The sequence below is a fragment of the Acipenser ruthenus genome, chromosome 35, assembly GCF_902713425.1.
Source record: "Acipenser ruthenus chromosome 35, fAciRut3.2 maternal haplotype, whole genome shotgun sequence".
Lineage (NCBI taxonomy): Eukaryota > Metazoa > Chordata > Actinopteri > Acipenseriformes > Acipenseridae > Acipenser > Acipenser ruthenus.
The window spans coordinates 5,445,634-5,469,312 of NC_081223.1; the positions used below are offsets into that span (position 1 = coordinate 5,445,634).

General features: G+C 38.2%; 1 protein-coding gene and 1 long non-coding RNA gene across 2 annotated transcripts in view; one reads left to right on the plus strand and one right to left on the minus strand.

Annotated features, from left to right (window-relative positions):
• The window catches only part of LOC117968432 (uncharacterized), a 43,599-nt gene that overhangs the window by 16,287 nt on the left and 3,633 nt on the right, over positions 1-23,679 (plus strand). The window lies entirely within an intron of this gene.
• Positions 7,969-23,631, minus strand: LOC117395541 (DELTA-stichotoxin-Hcr4a-like). The gene is made up of 3 exons (XM_033994520.2): positions 23,549-23,631; positions 10,789-10,946; positions 7,969-8,823 (listed from the first exon to the last, which is right to left on the minus strand). The coding sequence occupies exons 2-3, from the start codon at positions 10,923-10,925 to the stop codon at positions 8,400-8,402; spliced, it is 561 nt and encodes a 186-aa protein (XP_033850411.1). The 5' UTR covers positions 10,926-10,946; positions 23,549-23,631; the 3' UTR covers positions 7,969-8,399.

The window sequence follows — 23,679 nt, forward strand, 5'->3', positions numbered from 1 at the left end:
TCATTAATTAAAAACTAAAGAGTTAACGTCTTTGAGGTAAATACCTGTAGTTCAAAACCAACCAAGATTTTGTGTTGTGAGAGAGATCATACAGTATATGTAGGCTGCTCTATATCAGCATAATTTTAAAATGGTAAATCCTAGAGCAACAACCAATAAGACATATAACGAGAAAGAGATACAGTATATTGAATTAAAGTGAATTATCACGATTTAAAATCATGTAGATATACACATATATACAGTATCTCTCTTCCTCATATATATATATATATATATATATATATATATATATATATATATATATATATATATATATATATATATATATATATATAAATTCCTGTAGTGCAACAACCATGTAAGACATAACGAGCAATCATATCTACCATGGCATGCGTTTTTCATTTCTGTATTTCTCCTATCAAGAGGATTTGACAAGGTCCTTTTTTTAAAATAGTACAGATCTTATCCCTTAGTAATACTATATATTACTGCAAGGAATACAATTGTCACGTTTACGAAGAATATGGCATCTATGTTAATGTATTGTGTGCAAACAGCATGACAGGTTTTTTTTAATTCCCAACCTGAGTACACGACACAATTCCTTACTAAAAAAAAAAAACTTTCGTCTGGCTATTTGTGGTTAATTTTCTTCACCCTATCCCAATTTAAATACCACAACCCTAAACATAGAACCTTTTTTTAAATAAACATAACACATGCAGACAAATCAAGGTACTGTATATACTATTCATTTTTTTTTTTAACTGGCGGTTTTGCCACGTCTAAACTGTAATAAAGTTACAGCTATACTCATATCAAAATGTAAAAATACGACCTTGTCATACTAATATGATGGATGCAGCATGTCATCAGATTATATTACTGAAACATTTTAATTTCGATTAAAGATTGACAACATTTTGACGTGTAAAATCATTTAATATATAAATAAATCTCCGCGGTCACACATAAACTACATCAGATTGACTGTAGCAATATGTGCGGAACCTATTGTTGTGTGTTACTGTGTTCCTGGGGGGGCGCTTTAGGCGCGGGTCTGCTCCAACAGGTCATGAGCAAGAGCAGAGTAGAAAGAAAGGCAGCAAATGAGTCCTGAGTAATAAAAGCTAATTTGTTTGTTTCACATCTGGATTTGTGTCGACTTCTTACGCCGGGGAACACATCAAGCTTTAAACATGGTGGCAGCGGTATGCTTTCAGGAACCCTGAAGTAATCCATGAAGACGTGTTTGCGAAAAAAAAAAAAAAAAAAAAAACAGCGCGGAACGGAAAGGACTAAAAGTTAACCGTGAGTAGATCGATACATTGACATCCTAGATATTGTGTAGAGTAACAAGAAGAAACACGGATAACTGATTGTTAATAAAAAAAAAAAAAAAAAATGGAACACGCACTCAAACCCCCAGGAAATATAGACTTTGATGAAAAGAACTTATCGTTGGCCTGGAGAAGATGGAAAGAGGAGTTTAATTTATACATTGCCCTGACAATGGGGGATAGAGGATAGAGGATGTTTTGAAAGTGAAACTATTGTATTACTTGATTGGAGAAAAAGGCAGGGAGGTGTGTGAAACACTGAATGAAGGCGCGCAAGCCGATCGTACGTTAGTACAAGTAAGGACTGCGCTAGACAATTACTGTGACCCAAAGAAAAATGAGACGGTAGAGAGATACAATTTCTTTACACGCAACCAAGGCCCGGATGAAAGTTTTGACAAATATGTCACAGAATTAAGGATATTGACAGCCACCTGTAATTTTGAAAATATTACAGACTCCCTCATAAGAGACAAAATTGTGTGTGGAACTCGAGACGCACATTTAAGAGAACGCCTACTAAGGGAAGCTGACTTAAATTTAGCCAAGTGTCTACAGATTGGGAGAGCTGCAGAACTATCCAAAGAAAGAACAAAAACAATTGAAGAACGGGGGTCTACACAGATACATGCAGTTACACAAAAGGAAACAATGAGACAAAAAAGACCCACACCAAATGACGCTAATTTAATACAATGCAACTACTGTGGAAGAAGACATGAGAGGAAAAAAGAAAAATGCCCAGCATATGGCCAGCAATGCAAGGGTTGTGGCAAGTGGAACCATTTTATTAGCACATGTAGAAGTAGCATTAGCAGGAGAAAGCAAAAAGTGTTAGCATTGGAGAATGTTTCAACTGAGTCAGACAGTGGCGAGGATATCCTATGTGTAACCTTGGAGCCGGAATCAGAGAACATCAATGCAGTACAAGCGTCAACACTACAGCCTCACGCAGCACTGTTTGCAACCATGTTACTGAACAAACAACCAGTTAAATTTCAACTTGACTGTGGTGCTAGCTGCAATGTAATCCCAGAGAACCTCCTAACAAGAGACATCCACTTAGAAAACTGCAAGCAAGTGTTAGTAATGTATAATAAAAGCACACTGAAGCCCGTTGGAAAATGCAAACTTAAGTTAAGAAATCCACGCAACAAAAAAGCGTATAGGCTGGAATTCATTGTTGTCAACAATAATGTTCTCAGACCACTGCTAGGCAGCAAAGCCATACAGAGTTTTCTCAGTATGTGATGTTAAGAATGGGTTTTGGCACATTGAATTAGAAGAAGAGTCAAGCTATCTCACCACTTTTGCAACTCCATTTGGACGTTATCGTTGGTTGCGCATGCCGATGGGAATCAGTCCTGCACCTGAGGTCTTTCAGAGAAAACTAAACCAAGTGTTAGAGGGGGTGCCAGGAATCAAAATCATAGCTGATGATATCCTTATTGTTGGGGAAGGAAACAATGATATAGTAGCTGCACAAGACCATGATGATAAATTGAGAAAGCTCCTGGAAAGGTGCAGAGAATGCAATGTGAAGCTAAACCCAGAGAAATTTCAGCTCAGGCTGAAAGAAGTGCCATATATTGGACACCTTTTGACATCACAGGGTCTGAAAGTCGATCCGGAGAAGGTCAAGGCCATTAGGCAGATGCCTAGACCAACAGACATTCGGGGAGTGCAACGATTCCTGGGTATGGTGAACTACCTAGCAAAATTTTGTGAACACCTGTCAGGGATGTGCGAACCTTTGAGACAACTGACACACAAAGACGTATTGTGGGAGTGGACTGATTGGCATGAAGAGGCCTTTGAGAAAATTAAAGAGGCAATTGCAAAAACTCCAGTACTAAAATACTACAACCCAGAAGAACAGCTTGTTTTGCAATGTGATGCATCAGAAACTGGATTGGGGGCGGCACTCATGCAGTCAGGACAGCCAATTGCTTACGCAAGCAGAGCCCTGACAGATACAGAACAAGGCTACGCTCAGATAGAAAAAGAGCTGCTGGCAGTACTGTTTGGAATAGAGAGATTTCATCAGTTCACATATGGACACACGGTAGAAGTACAGTCTGATCACAAACCACTAGAGAGTATAATAAGGAAACCCCTTCTTTGTGCACCCAAACGACTACAGCGGATGCTACTGAGGTTGCAGAGATATGATGTCAGACTCAGATATTACCCAGGAAGACATTTACTACTGGCAGATACGCTAAGCAGGGCATACCTACCAGACTCCAGCTCAAAACATCCAGTAGAAACTGAAATTGAATCCATTAACATGGTGCACTACTTGCCCATCTCTGACGAGAGGCTGAAGGCCATACAAAAAGCAACAGAGCAGGACAAGGATCTTCAGGTGTTAAAGAAAGTGATCCTACAGGGTTGGCCGGACACTAAGGAACACGTACCTCGGGAAGCAACAGTGTTTTTCCATAGCAGAGATGAGCTAAGTGTACAAAATGGAATTGTCTTCAGGGGTGAGCATGTAGTTATACCAGCTTCTCTCAGAGCAGATATTATGCGAAGAGTCCACTCCTCACACATTGGAATAGAAGGATGCCTAAGAAGAGCACGTGAGAGTATCTATTGGCCAGGCATGAATGCACAGCTGAAAACATACATGGAGCAATGCAGTGTGTGCAGTGCACAGGGAATCAAGCAGCAAAAGGAAACTTTAAAATCACACGAAACACCAAGTAGACCCTGGGAAACAGTGGGAACAGATCTTTTTACAGTCAATGAGAAGGACATATGATTACCGTTGACTACTACTCCAACTTTTGGGAAGTTGACTTCCTCGAGAACACGAAATCCAGGACAATTGTACGGAAGCTAAAAGCACACTTTGCAAGATATGGGATTCCAGACACACTGTACTCTGACAATGGACCACAATACACAGCAGAAGAGTTCAAAGAGTTCAGCAAAAAATGGGACTTTAAACACAAAACGTCATCCCCTGGCTACCCGCAGAGCAACGGAAAAGCAGAATCAGCAGTGAAAACAGCCAAAAGGCTAATGGCTAAAGCAAAAAGAGCAGGATCTGATCCATATCTGGCCATGTTGGACAACAGAAACACCCCCTCTCAGGGTGTAGACAGCAGTCCAGCACAAAGCCTGATGGGCAGGAGAACTAAAACCCTCTTGCTGATGAGTGAAAATCTACTAAGGCCTGGGGTGACCAGCAACAAGCAGAAGATGATCATGGAGAGCCAACACAGGCAGGCACAGTACTACAATACATCAGCAAAAGATCTACCTCCACTACAAAGAAATGACAAGGTGAGAGTACAGCCATGGGGTGGACAGAGTAAATGGTGGCAGAAAGCCACGGTGATTAAGCCAGTAAACATGAGGTCTTATGAGATACTAACAGAACAAGGACAGACCTTAAGAAGAAACCGAAGACACCTTTGGAGGTCTAAAGAACAGGGAAACCACTTTCCAACTCTGGATAAGCCCCAAGAACTGAAGGAGACAAACACTTAGGATGAAGAGCACAAAGAACTACAGAAAAGTACACAGAGTACAGAGGGCCTCGCGGAGGACATCAGGGGTCCAGGGAGTTCCGAGGACCAGGGTCAGCCAGCCTACCATGAGTCTTCAGCGGCTGCAGAGTATGCCCACAGTAGATATGGAAGACCCCTTTGCAGGCCCACACACCTAAAAGACTTTGTTTGAATCAATAGAGATGTTCATCATCATTTGTTTTAGTTCAGGTACTAGAGAGTACAAATGCTAACAAAAGTTAGTTGATAATGTTTAGTTGTTTAAAAAAAAAAAAAAAAAAAAAAAAAAAAAAGAGAAAGGATGTAGCAATATGTGCAGAACCTATTGTTGTGTGTTACTGTGTTCCTGGGGGGGGCGCTTTAGGCGCGGGTCTGCTCCAACAGGTCATGAGCAAGAGCAGAGTAGAAAGAAAGGCAGCAAATGAGTCCTGAGTAATAAAAGCTAATTTGTTTGTTTCACATCTGGATTTGTGTCGACTTCTTACGCCGGGGAACACATCAAGCTTTAAACATTGACAACGATGTTATAGAAACATAAAAAGACAGGGATTTAAAACATTTTACCCTATAAAGAGCCGTCGATCACACATTTTAAAATTCATACGAAATGACAGCAGCACGAACACGCACCAACATACACAGTCTAGTAAATAAAACAGCCAGATAAAAATAAAAAGCCATGCAATGAACCTCCCCTTTAATCAAACTGTAGCCCCGGCTTACTTTTGTCTACTTTTGCCTTACTGTGCTTGCATCATCAACTTTTTTCCTGGTCAACTTATTCGGTTTGGTGCTTTTAATGATTTTTTCCCCTCTGATCCTTCTCAGAAGAGAGATTGTTGCTCTTTTTCAAAGATTCAACCAAACTTATCTGCTCCCATTTGTTCATTACTACCCCTAAATAAACAGCATGATTCTATATGCTTAAAATGTGTGTTTCGCTTCAATACACTTATGAAGCTGAATATTTGCAAACCAATGGTACCCACAGTGTGCATACACACAGGTTTCCTGGTGCCAATGGTCATGTGAGTAGTCCAGACCCAATGAGAAACTATCAGCATGGTTTCTGATAAAAAAAAAAAAAAAATTAATAAATAAAAAAAATCTATAATCTAGCACCATATGGCCAAATTTGCACGCTGGGGTGGATGGCTGTGTGCAAACAATCTTCCCAGGAAGACACACATTGCAAACCAGCTCCCACACAGGAGAGGAAAACCCTCCACAAGGTAATCCTGTATGGCAAGCCAAATTATCATTTAGAGATATCTCTAATTCATTTGTAGATATCTCTAAATATTTGAAGATATCTCTAAATCATTTCCAGATATCTCTAAATATTTGAAGATATCTTCAAATATTTAGAGATATCTCTAAATCATTTTAAGATATCTAAAATACATTTAGAGATATCTCTAAATGATTTACAGATAACTTTAAATTGAGCTTTAAATGAGATATCTAAAATGCATTTTGATATCTTTAAATCATTTTAAGATATCTCTAAATGTTTTTGGGATATCTTTAAATACATTTCAGATATCTGTAAATCAGTTAGAGATATTTCTAAATAATGTCCTGTTCATTTAAAGATATCTCTAAATCATTTAAAGATATCTTCAAATAACTTCCTGTTCATTTAGAGATATCTCTAAATCATTTGAAGATATCTTCAAATGAACAGTAAGCTATTTCGAGATATCTGGAAATAACTTCCTGTGAAAATGCTCTATGTTTTCAATGGACTTCCTGTCTATTTAAAGATATCTTCAAATGAACAGGAAGATATTTAGAGATATCTCTAAATGATTTAGAGATATCTCTAAATGAACAGGAAGCTATTTGAAGATATCGCTAAATGTTTTGCACATATCTCTAAATGAACAGGAAGTTATTTAAAGATATCTTAAAATGAGGGTTTTAAAGATATCTGTAAATTTTAAGATATCTTCAAATAACTTCCTGTTCATTTAGAGATATCTCTAAATAATTTGAAGATATATTCAAATGAACACGAAGCTATTTTGAGATATCTGGAAATGACTTCCTGTGAAAATGCTCTATTTTTTCAATGGACTTCCTGTTTATTTAAAGATATCTTCAAATGAACAGGAAGTTATTTAGAGATATCTCTAAATGATTTAAAGATATCTCTAAATGAACAGGAAGTTATTTGAAGATATCTTCATATGATTTAGAGATATCTTTAAAACCCTAATTTTAAGATATCTCTAAATGACAGTTTGGCATGCCATGCTAGCACAATCCACAGGGTTTCCATAGTATTTAAATATATCTGTAAATCAATTTGAGATATCTTTTTTATGTTTAGATCTCAAATTGATTTACAGATATCTTTAAATTAATTTTAGATATCTTAAAAACTGCACAATTAAAGATGTCTGGAATTCAATTTAAGATATCTGGAAATGTTTTACAGATATCTCTAAATTTTTCAAGATATCTTAAAATGCAATTTGAGATCTCAAAATGATAATTAGGCTTGCCATAATCCTGTCTGTCAGTGAATGTGATCACAGCTGCTTTAACTCATGATGAACAATCTGCTGTCCATTCCTTTCATTCAGATGGACTTGCTGAGCAAATACATCTATACAGGATCAGCCCTGAGCTCCTCACACTGACCCATTGATTTGTGTACTTCTGATCGGTCCTGAGCTCCTCACACCACCCCATTGATTTGCGTATTTAGGATGAGCCCTGAGCTCCTCACATTGCCCCATTGATATGTGTATTTAGGATCAGCCCTGAGCTCCTCACACTGCCCCATTGATTTGTGTATTTATTATATTGATACAGAATGCAGCTCTATACCAGCTGCTACAGATACTTCAACATGCACAATGGATTCTTCATGTTTTAAAGAAGCACATTGTCCACATATGGAATTGGAGATCTAGCTTTCGAGAATTTAAACCAGTGGAACCACCCTCAAGTTTACTCAACCTCTCCATTTATAAATGATAGAGAACACAACTTCACAAGGTGACTTATTTTATACACAGTTAACTCCCCCCCCCACACACACTTTTAGAAGTTGTCTCCAAAGATATGAAACAATGAAACAAACACATTGCTTTATTAATACAAGCTTTAATAACTAAGAACTGCATGAAAATAGTCTTAGCAGCTAAGTAGCAAATTAATATGCATTGTACATTTGTTATTTTAGTAAGTTTATCTCTTTGGAAGAAAAATGCCTTTTACTGAGTTTACTAAAGAAACACATACCACCTCACCTCAAGTTGTCCAATAAAGGACAGGTTATAAGTGTACATACAGGCTAAAAGTAAACATACAGGTTAGAAGTGTACATACAGTACAGTGTTCATTTATATCAACAGCATCAACACAATCCATAGTTTGTTATACATGTTGAAAATGCTTTTATACAGTATAAAAAGTAAAATGCATCTAGTGCTCACTATATGACTTTTTTTGCAATAGGTGAGAAGAATGATTTCATGCATGCAAATATCAGGGCATTGAAAAGCAAGTACAGTATGTCTCAATCACATGTACATTTGTTCCACACTTCAACCTTCATTATTGACCTGCCGGCGGGAGACATTGTGGCTTTTATTACAACAGCTTCCCCAGTAAACTCTATGAGCCCAGCTGTTGCTTGTTTTCTGATGAAACCTTTCTCCCCCTCGTGATACATTCGATTGTATAAGGCATGATCACAGGACGTTCCTACACTAATGGCCCCTATAGCGAACCAGTTTTCGTACAAATTGTAATCATATGGTACAGAAAACATCATGGCAATGCATTCGACAGGATCATTGTTCTTGATGACATCGTAGGTTAAGACACCCACACTTCCACATGCTGTATCACTGGTTTTGCTGAAGGAACACACGGCTGTGGTTTTTTCTTTGATGGTTGGCTGAGGAGGATCTACGTTATATCCACTGAAAGTGTAAATCCTGATGAAAAAAGGGAACAGCATTACAATGATCATACGAGGGAACTGTATCTAGCAAGCCAAGATCTGTACTGCTAGAGTACCTGTGTACCTGTCCCTGTTTACTGGAGAACCCTGAGCTCCTAACAAAGGTACATTCTGTAACAGTCATTTCTGAATGGGCAGGAAGAATGGGCCAAGCTGTTTACAGTAACTGCACACTTCTGTCCTCACTGTGCCAGCAAAGATACAAGCAATGATTGGATTTGCTGGATGTCTATTAGTTACCTGATGTTTCCTTGTTTTTGAACTTTAATTTGTCATAACTGGCACTTTTTTATTTTTATTTAAGCAATGTAGTCCATGCATAAAGCAGCTGGAATATTATGGGTACCATTGACTACAAATATTAACTGTCTTGTTACTGTGAGTGAGCTTGTATTAAATATGACTGATTAGATTAGATTGGGCTAAACTGTAACAACATTTCTAAGGTATGTTCCAGCAATGCCTACCCGTAACATAGATACTGGTGGGCAATTCGATTCCAGGTTTAATAGAGAACTGACTGATGAAGTGCTGTAGGACCTGGTGATAGATGCAATCCACAATTCTATTAGATAGATGGACAGAACGATTCAGGATTGGTTTGTAGATTCATAGTTTTCTTATCATCCTATCAAATCACGCAGGAGCCTGAGAGCCTGAAGCAATGCAGAGCCCAATACAGCCATGTCTAAGGGAACCCAGTCTTTGTGTTGCAGTACATGTATGTGTCTCAATATATAGCATATTTATTTTAAATAATGCAATAAAAATGAAACTGCAGCTGGCTAATCTAGCAGGATTGAATTAAATCTACTATATGGGCCTGATTGTGATGAAATAAAATGCAAAGTGCTTTAATAGTCCTATAAAAATGGTACCTGTGTACATAGCATGCTGGAAATAGAGGAAATTAATACAGGTGTATAACTTTGTGTGCTCCCACATCATTATAAATTCAGTTATTTGCTAATCCAATACATCACTCGAAAGGCTGAAGTCTTTAGATTTCATCTACATGGATATTATTGTAGATGACAGCTTTACAAAATGTGACTAATGACTAACTCAAAGGAGGTTATGATTTGGTTGTATAATGCACTAGTGAGCTTTCACTTAGAGGACTGTGTCCAGTTGTGGTCAAAACAGTACCAGAGGGACACTGTGGCACTGGATAGAGTCCAATGAAGAGAAGCAGACTAATCGCATCATGGCTTAGAGGAATGAGCCTTGATAAAAGGCTGAAAGAACTCAATCTATATAGCCTGGAACAAAGAAGAATTAGAAGATGGGGAGAAGTCTGTAAAATCTTAAAAGGAGTTGACAAAGTTATACACTAACTAATACTTTTAAGTGCAGCTCAGAATCCAGGTTCCCTGTACCAGTGGTCATGTTGTTGATGCTGGATCACTTGGATCCTTCAAGACCCAATTCGACAAAGTTTTGATATCTATCAGCTACTAGGAACTGGATGTCTGTATATGTGCTGAATAGCTTCCTCTCACTCATGCATGTTCTTAAGTTCTAACAGAGAGGAACCCTGTTTTTCCTAGTTTCTAACAGAACTTCTTAAGCAAAAGCTTACAGTGCAGCTATACTATAGGTTTAATGTTGTTTTTTTGGTTTGTTAGGGTTTGGTTTTGTATCATTTTTGTGTACTTCTGAGCAAGAGTTGTTACATTCTAAAGATTCCATGCATATATCCCACTGTGTATCAAATGAATGCATTACCAAGAATAGATGGTCTTCATTTTCAAAGCAGGCAATGTTATTTATTCTGTGTAAATATAGGACTGATAATGACAAAAAAATCCATTTGGCTTCCCTGCAGAACAGCTTTTTTAAAATTCTGTATTCACATAAAAAATAATTCAGTGAAATTTAAAAAAAAAATACCAAACAGCCTTCGGTGTCAACAAAAAGTAGGATTATGATCACTTACCTTGGGTTTGTTAGAGAGAAATCACAGTGGTTTTGAATTGAAATAGTAACATTTCTGTTTGTCTGTATATTTCTGGAGATTTGCTCTGCTGTTACTCCTAGCAACGACGCTCCAGCTATAGCTGCTGACACTGCCATCTTCACGCTGTATCACTTGTACTAAAATTCAAACAAATGCAAATTTATTAGCTTATTGTGGCAGGATGACAGAGGTTTGAGGCTCAGAGACAGTGGAAGGGGCAAAATAATGATCTTTAGTAAACAAAAAATAGTCAAATAAATAGGCAAAAGGGCCCAAACAAAAGGTTTAAACAAAATACAGAAATGTAGGCTTCACTACAGTTTCTTTCTTAAAAACTAAACAGCACAGCACAACAACAAACAAACTCACCCCAAAAAAAAAAAAAAAAAAAAAACCTACACAAAGGGTTTCACCTGCCTTTTATAGTCTGTGGCTGGAGCCCAATTAACTAATAATTAACAATTAAACACTTAAGGCTCCAGCCACATTCTCACATGTATTTTACAGGGAGGAATTTAACCCCCTCCCTGCCAAACCAAAACAAACAAGAATTCTAAGAAAAACAACAGTAAAAATAACAATAAACAAACACAAATTATAGGAACGAGCTGGCACCCCATCACACTTATATATTATGATTTCCATTACATGAGAGTAGATGTTAAAACTTCATGCTGATTTGAACTTGGCTCTCGCCAAGATAAGCACCAACTAAGACGTAGCTTTACAGTAAACTAATGTGATCCATCTGTGTCTCCATCCTTTTGTGTTTCCTTCTATATGATGGTGTAGATATCCTTCTGTCAGGTGTTGATGGCTGAAGTGTAATGCTGGCTCCAGGGATCAGCTCATTTTGCCTCCCTAGCGTATCAGCACACACAACAGCTGTGATGCTGGCTCCGGGGATCAACCACAGTGCGGTCTCCCCAGCGCATCAGCATGACAACTGTCTGGATTGAGCTAAGTAGGGTACATCTCTGGGGTCTTCACGTGGGCACCTTCCATCCTCTGTTTCATCGAGTAGACCACAATACCTCAAGAGGGCTCGATGGTGATTCTGGCGTCCCAGCATCACCCCCCTCCATCCCCCACTCAATTCAACCCAGCATACTTACCCGTACATCAGTGTTTCTTTCTTTCTATTGTGCTTGAGATCCCCAACCAGAATCTTTCCGTCTCAACCACAGCCAGTTGCTGCTCCTCTCTGTTGATTCAGATATGTTGATAGAAAAGAGCTTCTTTTTGAGCGTCACCAATCAAAAAGGGGGCCAGACTTCCAGCCAACTGTTTTAGGCCAGTTCTCTCGGGCGGCAATTCTCTCGAATGCCCGCAGATACGCCTCCACATCATCTTGCGGGGTCATCTTGGACAAGAGATGACTAGGTCTTATGGGGTAAGTCACTGACCTGGTAGCCCCTATTGTGGAAATTCGCTGCTCCATCTCCACCCGTGCCTCTCTTTCTTTTACCAGCTCAGCCATCAGCTGTTGAGTAACTGCTTGTTGTTCTTGATGCCTCCTTTCTTGTGCATCTATCTGCTCCTGAGAGCTTGTTGAGCCGTCAGCTGCTCTTGGAGCCTTCTGTCTTGGGCAGCTGAAGCTTGCATCAGAGCTCTTACCAGATCTTCCATTTTTTTCACACTATTTATTTATTTATTTTCTTTACTTCCAGATCTGTATGGTGCACTGTTTATTATTATTTGTATTATTGTTTGCGGTGCGGATAAAAGCCCCACTTATTTGTTATTGTATTTATATTTTAAAAACTCTGAGGATGCGTGGCTGATCAGCTACTGATTATTTAACTAGCTTACAGTCACGCATCCTTACTTAACTCATGCAGACTGTGGCTGAGGGGTAATAAGATAATTAACAGCTAGTTAACCCCTCAGCCAGAATATAAGAACCTGCAGCTGTCTGTGCTCGGAGAAGAGTGTACAGAGGAGAGTACGGGGAGAGAGAAACTACATTTTAAAAACAACTGCAAAGTATCGTGTTGGTGGTAAAACCAGCACGCTTATTTGTTTATTTCTATTTGTTTGGCCAATGTGCCTTTTTGTTTTGTGTTTTGTTCTGTTTAAATCTTGTGGTTTATTTATTTAATAAAACGCTGAGCGCCGTTGCGTTCAGCTTCAGCACCATCCATTCATTGTTTCTGTTACTTCCTGGTCCGTGATGTCACCACACACTCCATTCAACTAATTATGTGACTTCTAAAGACAATTGGTTGCACCAGAGCTTATTTAGCAAAGGGGGTGAATACTTATGCAATCAATTATTTCCTGTTTTATATGTGTAATTGTGGCAATGTGCCCCGCCCCTGTGTGCATTTGTGTGTTATATGTTGTATGTTGCGTGTGTTAATGTTGGTGTATAGATGTGGCTGCATGGGATATAAATGGGTGTGTGCAGCACAAGTTATTTAAAATGTATAATTGTATTTAGGCACGGGAATGGCACTTCACGTGCATTTAAAGTTTTTAATATGTGAGCACGAGGTTGCACATAATTAATAAACATGCTGGGATTCAAGTGAATAATTAATTTGTAATTGAATCCCAGCACAACAGTATATTTAGATGCACAAAGCACTCACTCGGGGTTGTGTGTTCGGTGAGTGGAGAACGGGTGTGGAGAGGAGAAAAGAAAATGTAAATAGTTGTTTAAACTCGCTGTGTTTGTTTGTCTGTTTACTGTTTTATCATTTTGTTCGTCTATTTATTTTGGCTTAAAGTGCCGTGTCCTGTGTTTTGTTTTGTTCAACCTTTTTTATTTATTTGTTTATTAAACACTGAGCGCTGCCACGACTCAGTTTCACTCATCACCACTGTCTCTCTGTGTATTCCTTTCTGGTCTGACGTCATTCACAAAGCCACCCTGTGACAGTAATTAATTTAGAACAATTTGTAGATTTTATTTTTCACTTTGACATTATGGACTTTTTTGTGTTGTTCAGTGGCAGAAAATCCTAATTAAATCCATTTTGATTCCATGTTGTAACACAATAAAATGTGGAAAAGTCCAAGGGGGGTGAATACTTTTGAGAGCCACTGTATTTGTATTTTGACTCAGTTTGTTTTGCCAGCACACCCGTCTTCATAAACTTTAGTGCTGATATAAAATATTAAAGGTTTTAAAAAAAGAAAAAAAACAGCTTTTTAAAAAATATTATAAGCCCATATTGCATACCTGTATTCAACTGAAAATTATGCAAGGAATACAATTGAGAGCAACAGTGTAACAAATATAACAAATGTAGCCCATCTAACAAATGTTATACCACAGTGCATTAAAACTAATAAGGTAAATGAAATAATAGGTATCTAAATAGTCGTATGTTCTCCAAGCGTTCTGTTGATCTGTCTAATGGTTATAAATAGCAACAGTCATCAATGAGGCATTTAGCGTTGCAAACTAACAACTTACTAATTTTATACATGCTGTGTATTTACAACCAAACAAAAAATACACATTTTAGTATCTAAAATGTTTTTTATGATGCCAATGGAATGTATGCATGCTACAATGCATCTTTAGAGGATAACATGAGCAAGCAGCACAGTCGATCACACTGGCCAGGCCAGAAAGCACAGCACAGGACACACTTGTTGAATTATATAGAATGTTTGTTTTTACTGGAACAGATCAATTGTATATTTCAATATATTAATACTAAGAATAAAATAGGTACAATATGTGAAACGTATTGAAGAACTATATTTAAACAGGATTTAATCACGGATCCAATATATCATCGTGTGCGCGTTGTTACATTATCATGGATGGTACTGAAACGGTATATCATGTTCTTCCAAGCCTCTGCCCTGTGCAGCAGTGTCTCATGAACTTCTATCTCCCAATACTAAATGATCCCTGATGCATTATTTTGTTTGGTGATCTAGTTCCCCACTCGTTTTCCAGACATTGCTGCTAAACTGCTTTAAAAGGTACAATATAGTAATTTAAACGCTATATTAAATTGTATTTTAGGTTTCATACAGATATTCAATATTACAAAATACAACGTCCTTATTGTCTCGATGAATTAGCAAGGAAAGGTTCATTTGCGGCATTAGTCTTTAAATAAAGTTGGTTTAAAATGTGTCTAAAATAAATCACAGAATGGATCTTGCTAAACCAATTAATTGGTTAAATTGTTTGGTACGTTGGAATAGGAGTTAATTTAGACAACTTTAATGGTTTATCAGGGGTTGAACCAGACCCGAATTTAATACCAAAATGATGCAAGTAACTAGTTCATTGCAATTCACCCTTGGGGTCCCACTTCTCTTACACTATGTAACACAATTTTTGTTCTTGGGTAGTAAGTGTTATTTCCTAATAGCTTATGCCTCAAAAGTATAGAGAATGGCTATTATTCCCCACAAACTTTGCTTTTGTGACCAGGACAGTGATATATTGAAATTTACCTATTTCCAATGAGAAAACAGGCGAATTTGTGTCTTTTCGTTCACATAAAGTCAGAAAAAAACAACATATGAATCCAAATTAACATGTATTTATACTAAAGTAACACAAAAATGACTACAAAAGAAGTGAGTAGTTTTTCGAGATTTATGATTATACTGTAAATCACTTTCATGAATCAGCCCCCAAATGTAGTCTCCCATCATGTTCTCGTTATACTGTCCTTGGTAGTGGCGTTCAAAGTCCAGTATATCCTGGTGGAAGCGCTCGCCTTGCTCCTCCGAGTACGCTCCCATGTTCTCCTTGAATTTATCAAGATGAGCATCAAGGATATGGACTTTGAGGGACATCCTACAGCCCATTGTGCCGTAGTTCTTCACCAGAGTCTCAACCAGCTCCACATAGTTTTCGGCCTTGTGATTGCCCAGGAAGCCCCGAACCACTGTGACAAAGCTGTTCCAAGCCGCTTTCTCCTTACTAGTGAGCTTCTTGGGGAATTCATTGCACTCCAGGATCTTCTTTATCTGTGGTCCGACGAAGACACCGGCTTTGACCTTTGCCTCAGACAGCTTAGGGATGAAGTCTTGAAGGTACTTGAAGGCTGCCGACTCCTTATCTAGAGCTCTGACAAATTGTTTCATAAGGCCCAATTTGATGTGCAGTGGTGGCATCAGCACCTTCCAGGGGTCCACCAGTGGCTCCCACTTGACGTTGTTCCTCCCCACAGAGAACTCGATCCGCTGTGGCCAGTCCCGCCTGTGGTAGTGCGCCTTGGTGTCCCTGCTGTCCCAAAGGCAAAGATAGCAGGGGAACTTGGTAAAACCGCCTTAGAGACCCATCAGGAATGCCACCATTTTGAAGTCTCCTATGACCTCCCAGCCATACTCATCATACTTCAAGGCGTCCAGCAAGGTCTTGATGCAGTTGTAATCCTCTTTGAGGTGCACCGAGTGAGCCAGGGGAAGAGACAGGTACTTGTTACCATTATGGAGCAGCACGGCTTTGAGGCTCCTGGATGAGCTGTCAATGAAGAGGCGCCACTCATTCTGGTTACAGGCGATTCCGATGGCCTCGAACAGACTGGTCACATTGTGGCAGAAGCAGAGCCCATCTTGACGGGTGAAGAAGCTGGAAAAAGGTTGGTGACGCTTCCTCTGATCTGCGACTTGCACACTTTCATCCAACAAGTTCCACTGCTTTAGCCTAGACGTCAAAAGCTCGGCATTGGACTTGGTGAGACCAAGATCTCTAATCAAGTCGTTGAGGTCTTTTTGGTTGGGGTAGTATGGGTTTCTCTCCTCAGCTCCACCTCTGAAATTGTCATCTGGATCTACAACGTCTTCCTCGCTCTCTGACTTGCTGCTCTCTTCTAAAGACGGCTGCTCTCTCTCTGGAGGAGTGGGTACAGGGAGCTCATGGCAGTGTGGCACCGGGGCGATGGATGAAGGAAGGTCCGGATACATGATAGCAGGTGCATTCTTGCCAGTCCGACGTTTGGAAGGGTCCACCATGCAGAAGTAGCAGTTGCTTGAGTGGTCAGTGGGTTCCCGCCAAATTCTTGGGATAGCGAACTTCATGGCTCTCTTTTTCCCTCTGTACCATCCTACAAAAATACATTTATTTCACCCATGACTAATGTGTAAGAGATTCTTGCAACATTTTTCATATATGATATATTTTTTCAATAACATTGAAAATTGTAAAACATTTTAAAATTAAAAACTTTTACAATTTTAAAAATGTTAACAAATTTTATAACATAAAATTCCGAGCAACAATTGTCCATCTTACCTTCCAGAGTTTTTTTGCAGTGCTCGCAGGTGAAATGAGGTGCCCAGGGTTTGTCTTGATCTCCGACAGGCATGCCGAAATATGCCTTGTAGGCCTCACACATCTTAGCAGATGCTTCCACGGAGTACTTTTTCGCTCTTGTCTTGATAAACTGGCCACAGACATAGCAAAATGCGTCTGCCGGATGCTGGCAGCCTCTTGATGCCATCTCAGAAAAATGCAGATATGTATCCACTTAGGCAGCTGGAACTAAACTGAACTGGTGGGCTTAAGGCCCCTGTATTTATACTACTATTTATATTACTGGAAAGTTCTAGAAAGTTCTAGAAGTTACTCCAAGTTCACTCAGCACTGAATCTATCTGGAATGTTCTGGAAAACAGGTAAATTTCAAAATATCACTGTCCTGGTCACAAAAGCAAAGTTTCTGGGGAATAATAGCCATTTTCTATACTTCTGAGGCATAAGCAATTAGGAAATAACACTTACTACCCAGGAAAAAAAAAAAATTGTTACACGGTGTTATCTATCAATAAGAGGTGTCGTAGCCGAGTTGTATTGTGTTTAAATAACACATGCATTATTTATGAATAAAAAAATAAATAAAAAAAAAACAACTGTGAGCTGCAGTTCTGTGAACGGGTCCCTTACATAGCGCTGCAGCTGCAGTCCCAGTTAAGGTGGGTTAACCTGTAAAATATTCAGTCCAGATCTGGATGCTAAACGTTCAAAGGTTAAAAGCTGACCCTGTGTCCAAATAGGAATCAAAATCCTGAGTCCAGGTTAAAGTTGAACTTCTTTTCAGTGCCTGTGGTAATTAGCATTTCTTGAAACCAGGTGTTTTTCTGAGTTTATTTAAACCCTGGCATTGAATGTTGTAGATCAGTGCTTCCCAACCCTGGTCCTGGAGGACCACCTACTCTCCTGGTTTTTGTTCCAATGAGCGCTCAATTACTTAATTGAACCCTTAATTTAAGTAATAATTTGTTTAAATTGGTCTTTTTAAATCATGTAACTTATAAAAGGTTGGTGAATTAAAGTTCCCTAAACAATTTTATGCTTAACTTGGAACCTCAACTGTTTAAAATAATTAAAATGCTCTGATTAGGCAAACTATATGTAAATGTAAGCTCGGTTGGAACAAAAACCAGCAGGGTAGGGGGTCCTCCAGGACCAGGGTTGGGAACCACTGTTGTAGATCAAGGGTCTCCAACCCTGGTGCTGGAGAGCTACGGGGTCTTCTGGTTTTCGTTTCAACCAAGCTCAAAATTACTTAATTGCACCAATTATTGGCTTAATTAGTCAAGATTAACAGGTGTTCCAGATCTTTAGCCAATGATGATGTAAAGACACCTAGAAAACCTGCAGGATTGAGGGTCGCCAGGAACAGGGTTGGAGATCGCTGGTGTCGATTGATCTGGTGCAGATTGATCTGGTGTAAATTGATCTGGTGCATTTTGATCTGGTGCAGATTGATCTGGTGCAGATTGATCTTGTGTAGATTGATTTACATTGAACCATTCTAGACTGCACTCTTTAATAACTTATATATTTATATTCTATCCATTTGAAAAGCAACATAAAATGAAAACAATAAAGCAGGAACAATATGTAGTTATATGTGGCTTATAATAGAATTGAACATAATGTAGCCTGTTCACTGAATATTATTATTATTAGGCTTCCAAGTCGTAGGCTGGGGAAGCCTATTGTTTCTGTTAGGATTATTAGGCTTCCAAGCCTTAGGCTGGGAAGCCTATTGTTTAAGTTAGGATTATTATTAGGCTTCCAAGCCAAACGCTGGGGAAGCCTATTGTTATTGCTGTGTTTATTATTAGGCTATTGTTCATGACCAGGTCCTTTCTACCATTTGTAAAATCCACACTTTTTTGTTACAAAATATGGCTGCTGTGTACAAATAACCGTTTCACGGTGTCTCTATTTTCATACATTCGTGCATAAATTCAAGGTGCAATACACTACAGTCATGAAACTTTATATGACCATAGAGACTCACATGAAGTATTGGTGATATGAAAATGACACATTTTGGTCACATGGTTTGGCGGCCATATTGATAATTGTAAAAAAAAAAACTTTTACAACCCATAACAAGAACACCATTGCACTTATGCTCTTCAATGTCAACACAATTGCACGGACCATTGGAAAGTAATAACCGCTGAAGATTGAAACCGATTGTTCACATGGCGCGGCGGCCATATTCAAATTTACGTTGAAAGGGTCAAAGTTATAATGGAACAAGTACAGGAAGTCATATGTGCTCTATGAAAAAAATGTCATCTCCCATGACCTCTGACCTCCCCTAAAGGTTAAACGTGATGCATGACATCATCAACATACGCAACTGGCTATAAAACTGCCTATAACTTCTTATCGGCTGCACCAAAATGCACGAAATTTGACACAGATTTAGAGGACTATGGGATGTTGTGCTGTGGTCAATATGGCAGCATTTTGTCACATGGTGTGGCAGCGATCTTAGATTTAATGAATTTCGGACAATTTTCAAAAGTCTTCTCATATTTGTGCCAAAATTGACACAGCACAGTTGTGATGATAACGTTAAATCTATAATAATCAATGCGCTTAAATTTCACGATAACTGCTTGGAAGCCGTAAAGTTGCTCGCAACTCTAGTTATTATTATTAGGCTTCCAAGCCAAAGGTTGGGAAGCCTATTTTTATTGCTGTGTTTATTATCATTAGGCTTCCAAGTTAAAGGCATCAAAAAAACTCAAAAAAATTGGTTTCTAGTCGTTTTTTCCTCCGGAAAAAGCCGAGAAAACCATTCAATGGCTGACTGGGAGCGACAGGAGCCGAGACAAGCCGAAAAAAGGGTGTATCTCATGAATAGTTATACTTGCCCCTGGCATCAGATAACGGCGGCCATAAGGAAACAAGCTGGCTGTTACTGCATCAGGGCTCAGAGAATATCGCGGACGTTTGCAGAGCTTTTTTCAGATGTTATAGTAATAAAATAATGACTTAGATCGCATTATTGAGGCGTTTGGTGATCAAACGAGTGATCAGATGATTGATCGGTATGTACGATTATTATTATTTATTTATTAGCATATGTGAAAGCTATAGCGAATGAAAGGGTTGGGCAGGGCTGGAGATGCCTAGTGAGTGCTTTGTTGATATGCAGGGCCTTTTAAACCCGTTTGACTGTGGAAAAAAATACTTTTAAACAGCACGTCTAAAATTAACTGCGCGTTTGAAAATAAATTGGACCTGACGTGCCTGACACTCACTTAATAAATGGACTGCAAAGGGTTAAAGGTCGAATGTGATGCATGACATCATCAACATACGCAACTGGCTATAAAACTGCCTATAACTTTTTATCGGCTGCACCAAAATGCATGACATTTGACACGGATGTAGAGGACTATGGGATGTTGTGCCTTGGTCAATATGGTTGACTTTGGTCGCATGGTGTGGCAGCCATCTTGGATTAAATGAAAATTGAGCAATTTTCAAAAGTCTTCTTCTCATGAACGGTAAATACCACAGCTGTGAAAAATTGTGTACATAGTGCGCTAACCAATGCACTTAATTTTCACTATAACTGCTTGGCAGCCGTAAAGTTGCTTGCAACTCTAGTTGTTATTATTATTATTATTATTATTATTATTATTATTATTATTATTATTTCATCCGTGACCTCATTGCAGGCTTATGAAAGGGTGTGTAGGTAGGTGGCTATGTGCAGATAACCAGACTGGTGTCCAAACTTTGCGCAAGTCACATGGTTCAGCAGCCATATTGGATTTTGCAGAATTTGTTAAAACGTCTGTGTATCGGAAACCGCTTACTGAAAATTGCTATACATGTTGAGGGATAGTCAATGATTAACTGTTAATATGAAGCTGATTGGTTATGTGGTTTGGCAACCACATCGATTAATGACATAAAAATATAAAATCATCAAAATTCAAACATCTTCTTCTCTGAAACTGCTTATCTGATTGAAACAAAAATTGGAATAAAACATCTCAGTATGGTCACCTAATACGCTTGTTCAAGAGAAGTTGCTACTGTGAAAATCATGGCGTCCACGCTGCATGACATCATCAACATACGCAACTGGCTATAAAACTGCGTATAACTTCTGATCAGCTGCACCAAAATGCATGAAATTTGACACGGATGTAGAGGACTATGGGATGTTGTGTCATGGTCAATATGGCTGCCTTTGGTCACATGTTGTGGCAGCCATCTTAGATTTAATGAAAATTTTGGACAATATTCAAAAGCCTTCTTCTCATGAATGGTAAGTAGTACAGCTGTGAAAAATGTTGTACATAGTGTGCACATGTCCATGATTGATTCTACTTAAGGAAGAATGGATCAGTCACATGGTGTGGCAGCTATGTTGGATTTTGCATAAAATGCTTAAACAACAACTCCTCATGAGCCCTTTGGCTGATTGACGTGAATCTTTGGTATACATTATCTTTGTGCTGTCCTCTATAATAGTTAGTCAGGAAAAGTTCCTACATCAACAAACATGACCGCCATAAGCCAATCATTATGGGTGACATGCCAGTTTTGAGCATATTTCACCCTGAAATGACACATTCCCACCACTGGGGACAGCTGTTAACATGGAAAAGTCAGCAAGCTATAGAAAAAATATTTCTTAAAAGCAGCCATTTCTCACTGGTGTTTAACAAGAGCAGTTTTACTAATGTAACTCATGTAACTTAAAACACTCATTTAACTTAAAACACAGTAATCACAGTGGAAAGGATTATATTAATTTAGACATACACACAGTACATTAAACAAAGATACATACTGTAAACTAAGAACTGTTGCAGCTGCATCCACAAAAAAAAACTGCTCCATACTTTTTAAACAACAAGACAATTGAAACAAATGCATAATACTTATTTTAGGTAATGAAATTTATAGACAAAACTGTTCAGAATCGCTTGTTCTATAAAACTGCGTTGTAACTGTAAAGATCGCATAGTTATTCGTGGAGAATCCCCCCCAAAAAAGGACATTTTAGTATAATTCGAGCTGACCAGCTTCTCAGTCGTAATGCTGTTTGTTTACTTAAAATAACCTCGTGGACATGCAGGCAATACTGATACACACACTAAGAATTTGAAAAAAAAATTAACGTGATCTTGGGCTGTACAGAAATGTTCTGTAATCAGATTTTTTTTTAAAAAACGTTGTTTTGGCTGAACAGAAGGCAAAAAAAAGAAACTGCACTATTCTTTTTACTGATATGGCGTCTATGTTTTTTTTTTTTTTATTTTTTTTATTTCATAACTACAGTGATAGTTAAAATTAAGACAAAATGATAAAACAACAATCGCAAATCCTAAATATGTGGCAATGAAGCCCAACTGTGTATTTGCCAGGCACCCCATATAGCCAATAGTTACACTATTATCACTTTCTATTGCTTTAAGAATGTACATTAAATGATAGTGGCATTAAAATATACAAGAACCAGTACATGCTGTAGACTGTATTTTATATTGCAAAATTAAGAATAGGGCACCACACTGACACACGCACACGCACACAAACTCAAATAGAATTTAGAATAATGTTAGCCTCTTATATGAATCACTTTCAAAGTCTATATGACTGCATAGTATTTCGAATTTTGTGTGCATCCAAATAAAATTTGAATAGGATACTAACCAATAATTCCAATATTTGTGCCAAAATTGAGACAGTTAGCACAGTTGTGGTGATAACGCTTCATCTATAATAACCAATGCGCTTAAATTTCACGATAACTGCTTGGAAGCCGTAAAGTTGCTCACAACTCTAGTTATTATTATTATTATTATTATTATTATTATTATTATTATTATTATTATTATTATTATTAATAATAATAATAATAATAATAATAATAATAATAATAATAATAATAATGTATTTATTTCTTAGCAGACGCCCTTATCCAGGGTGACTTGCAATTGTTACACAATATCACATTACAGATAAGAGCAGTTCTACATACAATAAAGTTAGTGTAAAAAGGAGCACATTTAAATAAGAAATACAATAAATAATTACGTTTGAGCGCGATTTCGATTAACAGCAGTTAACCGTACAGTAAAAAGATTTGCTAATAAGAGTAAATTCCATGAAGAGCAAGTAGTACAATAAATGTTTAAGAACGATTTCAAACAAGAGCAATTACAAAAACCGTGAATACGGGAGTAAAATCAAGTTCAGATACAGGAAATAGTTAGAACTGAGAGCAGTAGCAGAATACAGCAAACCAGACCTGGAGCTTAAATTCACAGAGACTTGTTATGCATTCATTTTTTTTAACAAAGAAACTAAGTCCTCTTTCCTCTCCCTTTCTGAACCCACAGACCCACAATCACATATTTTAATCAGCTGCAAATCAAAGGGAACTGCCCGTCTGCAGTACTATACACATTACAATTCATTATTCGTGTTTTAAAATGAACATTACAAAGTTTAGCTTGGTTAAACCCAACAGATTTCTAACCTGTACTTTGGAAGCAGGAGCTGGAAACAGGAGGATGTCAGCGCAGTCTGGGTGAGCATAGACGAGTAAAATGTGAAGCAAAACTATGAGCTTTATACTGTTACACAAACAAGGGGTGCAGCAGAGGAAGA